Here is a 4130-nt window from a genome sequence, read left to right as displayed (position 1 = left end):
CACATCTCTATATATATATATATATATATATATATATATATATATATATATATATATATATATATATATATATATATATATATATATATATATAAAGCCATAATCATCAAAAGCGCCAAAAAAAGAGTGTGTTGTCAACAAGATTCAAACACACAACATCTCACATGCTAACAAACAGTTATACAACCTCGTCTAGCACCTCTGTTGATTACCATATCTGTTTTTATATATTTATACTAAAACATGTACTATATATACATATATACATACAAAGGCTATATATAAGGTGGGGGTGGGGTGAGTGGGGGCAGGTGCCCCCACTGCCCCCAGGGTGGTTCCGTCTCTGACTGAAAAGCCTATTGCCGCTATCCTAAAGTGCACTTGTTGTAGGTGAAGAGCTCCTAGTGACCCTAACCGGTAAAAGACTAAAAGTAGGTAAATCAACATAGGTTGTTCATAACTTTGATTAATGGAAAGAGCCCAAACCATGAAGACCAGTACTCCCTATTTCAGCGGGGTAGATCTCAACGTTGTACTATGCTTGCAATATGCTTAAATTACTTCCCAATGGGTTACCATCCTGTGAATGTTGAAAGTCAAACACGCTTAGACACAATTTTTTTTAACTATATGATTGTTATATCCTACTTAAAATCAATTAATAATAAGTGAGATTAACCATTTAAGTCACAGTACCACGTCTCTAATCGAATAAGAATTGAACAGAATCAATCCGACCGACGCCCAACAGATATTTGGATACTAAACCAACCGCTCCTATAGTTACAACACACATACACTACACATGACCTGCCTTGTACTTCATGAGAATTGGCTGGTCCAGACATTAATAAACAATAAGTATCTATAAATAGCGGCAAACAATTTGAACCCTCCCACGGACCACACATGACACTATTCACGCTTCTATCAATTAAAACCACCACAACAAACAACAAACAACAAACGTACAAATAAACAGCACGAGAGAGAGTGAGAGAGAGAATAAAAGAACGGCAGAAATTCACAGAAACAGCCCCATACATTAATCCTCCCCTAATCAATACAACCACCTTTTCTTTTCTTGCACACAAAACAGTATAGCCCCCCAAAAAAAAAAAAAACTTTAAAGAGTCTCAGCTTCCAATGCTTCTGTCCAAAGCTGCATTGCAGCAGAGACATGAATGCATTCTGAGGCCACCATAGCTCTAAGCTAACCCTAATATATATATATATAGCTACTGAGACAATAACTAACACTGTTTTGTTTATTATTATGTTCTTGATTGCCATGATTATGATATGATGATAATGATGAAACAACTTAACAACATTATCCTCTACTCCTGGATGGGCTGCCTGCTTGCCTCTCTGCCCCAACATTCTCTGATCCGTTTTGGAGTAATTAATGTTATCCTTCTTCCTTAAACTACTTGGGTGGTCTGGCTAGTATAGCTAGCTAGCTAGCATGCATGGTTTAGGATGACTTTTTGCTTGCTAGCTCCCATGCCATGGCTTTTCCTCACGCGCACACTGGCCGTAGGCAGCTTGGTAGAAACCCCCATACTCTCTTCTGAAACAAAACAAAGGGTTTATGTTAACATTGTTTATACATACATATACCAAAATGTCTACAATATAATGTCGATATGCAGTATACATTCATAACCATTTTCTCACCCTACTAAAACCCACAACCTCCCATATAAAAAAATAATTTGATACTACTATATCATAAGGTCTTTGACTGATTTCACTAATTTAATTTTTCAATTACATTTAAGGGTAAAATTGTCATTTTCTATTACTTTTTCCTTATAATTGAGAGAAGAACAGGCAAAAATGACAATTTTACCCTTCAAAAATAAATCACTATTTTCTCAACATACAGAACCCAAAACCACCCATACAGAGAGCAACTTAATGCAATTAAATCATAAGGTCCTTGACTGATCCCTATTTAATTTCAATTATAGTTGACTTATTTTTGAAGGGTAAAATTGTCGTTTTCTACTACTTTTCCCTTATAATTATGTGAAAGGTACGTGAAAATAACAATTTTACCCTCCAAGATAAGTCCATGGACTAAAATTTAGTCACCGATGAACACGAAATTAGGTAAAAAAAAAAAATCAAACGTAGCAAGAATTTAAGAATTATGAAACTAAATACAAATATAAATAAAAATAATAGTCAATGACCAATGGAATACATGTGTGGGTTGCAGGGGCTGTGGCAGGGGATATTCAAAAAATATAAGGGATAAGAAAAGGAGGGGACAACGTTGGACCACAAAGTAAACTAACGCAACGTCGCCTTTAACCTGCTAAAGGGAATTGGGCGAAAAGGCGACACGAGAGTGGGCAGCGCATTAACAAGCCGCCCGGCCATCAACACGAATTGCAAAGAAACAACGCGCCGCCGTACGCCGGCCGCCGTGAAATCAAGAAAAAAAAAAAAAAAAAAAATAATGTAGGAGATGGGCATACCCTTTTGGTCCTTGCGTAGAGGAGATCGGGAGAAATCTTGTACAGATCTTCGTCCACCGCCTTGGGTTCCCTCCTGGCCGGAGGCGGCGGCGACGACGGCACCGGGCTCGGCGGCTCTTTCACTTCGCCACCGCCGCCGTATTCGCAGTCGCATCCACCCATCACCCACGCGTCCTTTCTCCCCTCCCCTTTTCCTTTTCCCTGTCCATTTTTAGATAAACCCAAAAAATGTCATCATTCTTGTCACTATTTCCACATTGTACCACATAAAAAAAATGTCACAATATTGATTGATTTTGCCCAAACTTCAACAAAACACAAAATTTTGATAATAATCTAATCGCGTCAAACTCATCATTCTATCAAAATCAATACCCAAAATAAAATAATTACACAATTTCAACAAAATTGATCAGATTGTTGACCTCATAATCAGTAATCAGGTTCGTTATAAGACAAAATTTACTGATATACCCTTGAATAGTGAGTGCAGATTTTTTATTACAATAAAAAAGAAAGAATTGCAGTACAATTAAGACTAAGTACCTAACACGTGACATGGTACAATCTAGGCCTACTGCAGTTTCATGTACAAAAAAAATTTCAGACTTATGTAACAACGGCATATTCTTAAATCTAACAAACCAACACCACATCACATCACTCCCAAAATTAATAATCTCTTGGTTTTATTCCTTAATTAACCCAAAAATAACACCTAACCATCATCATTAATCATTAACACACACGTTATTATTCGGTCTTACCCGGCGGCGAGGCACGACAATCATGGCCGGAGTGACGACGTCGTTTTCGTAGAGGTCGCCGGCGACGTACAAATCCCGGTCCTCGGAGTAGCTGTAGCGGAGCAGCCCGGCCTGTCTCGCCGATTCGAAGCACTGGGTGAACGGGATCGGAAACCCGTCGTCGCAGTCCCAGCTCCCGAACGCCGGCACCTGGCTCCTCCTCATAAAATACTCGCAATCCTGCATTTTTTGTTTCTCTCTTACGTTGTTAGAGAAACCCAGAAACATAAACAGAAAACGAGAAAGAAACGTGAATATTTGCAATCAACTTACGTATTCATCCATGTTCTGTGGAATCTGGAGAAAGCAGAGAATGAATGATTCTGGGGGATTATGTTTCTTCTTTTTTGATGGGCTTTTGGGTGTGGAATGGGGGGTTTTAAAGAAGGGAGAGAGAGAGAGGGGAGCTTTAATGGGGAGAGAGAGAGAGAGAGAAGGGGAAGCGTGGGGATCTAAAGAGATGTAAGTTATCTGCTACAGAAGAAAAAAGGTGAAGTGGTAGTAGGAAAGAAGAAGGCAAAGGCAAAGCCAAAAGCTCAGATTTCTATAAGCTAAGGTTATGTGGCTAGAGTCAAATCTAGATTAGTTTTACACTAGTACGATCAGACAGAGCATTTAACATATTATAAATCATGTTAATTCTGTTGAACATGTTTATATTTTGAGAGATTGCTCCCACACTACAACTTTAAGGCTCAATTTTAGTTTTTTTTTTTTAATTTCATTCTCATGACCAACTGAGATATCTATGCAAGCTGACAACACCAATCAAGTCGTTGATAATTGACTAAACTTTCTTAGTGCACATGCTCCAACATTTGGTCATGTCTACTAA

At 38.2% G+C, this 4130-nt stretch overlaps 1 protein-coding gene across 1 annotated transcript; it reads right to left on the bottom strand.

Moving 5' to 3' along the window:
• Positions 1–1023: 1023 nt before the first annotated feature.
• On the bottom strand, positions 1024–3831 carry LOC116003723. The gene is made up of 4 exons (XM_031243634.1): positions 3569–3831; positions 3257–3475; positions 2490–2690; positions 1024–1573 (listed from the first exon to the last, which is right to left on the bottom strand). The coding sequence occupies exons 1-4, from the start codon at positions 3578–3580 to the stop codon at positions 1523–1525; spliced, it is 483 nt and encodes a 160-aa protein (XP_031099494.1). The 5' UTR covers positions 3581–3831; the 3' UTR covers positions 1024–1522.
• Between the last annotated feature and the right edge of the window lie 299 nt (positions 3832–4130).

This window comes from Ipomoea triloba, chromosome 14 (assembly GCF_003576645.1).
Source record: "Ipomoea triloba cultivar NCNSP0323 chromosome 14, ASM357664v1".
NCBI classification, from domain to species: Eukaryota; Viridiplantae; Streptophyta; class Magnoliopsida; order Solanales; family Convolvulaceae; genus Ipomoea; species Ipomoea triloba.
The sequence above is the reverse complement of the archived record's forward strand: the minus strand, read 5'-3'. Positions and strand labels throughout refer to the sequence as shown.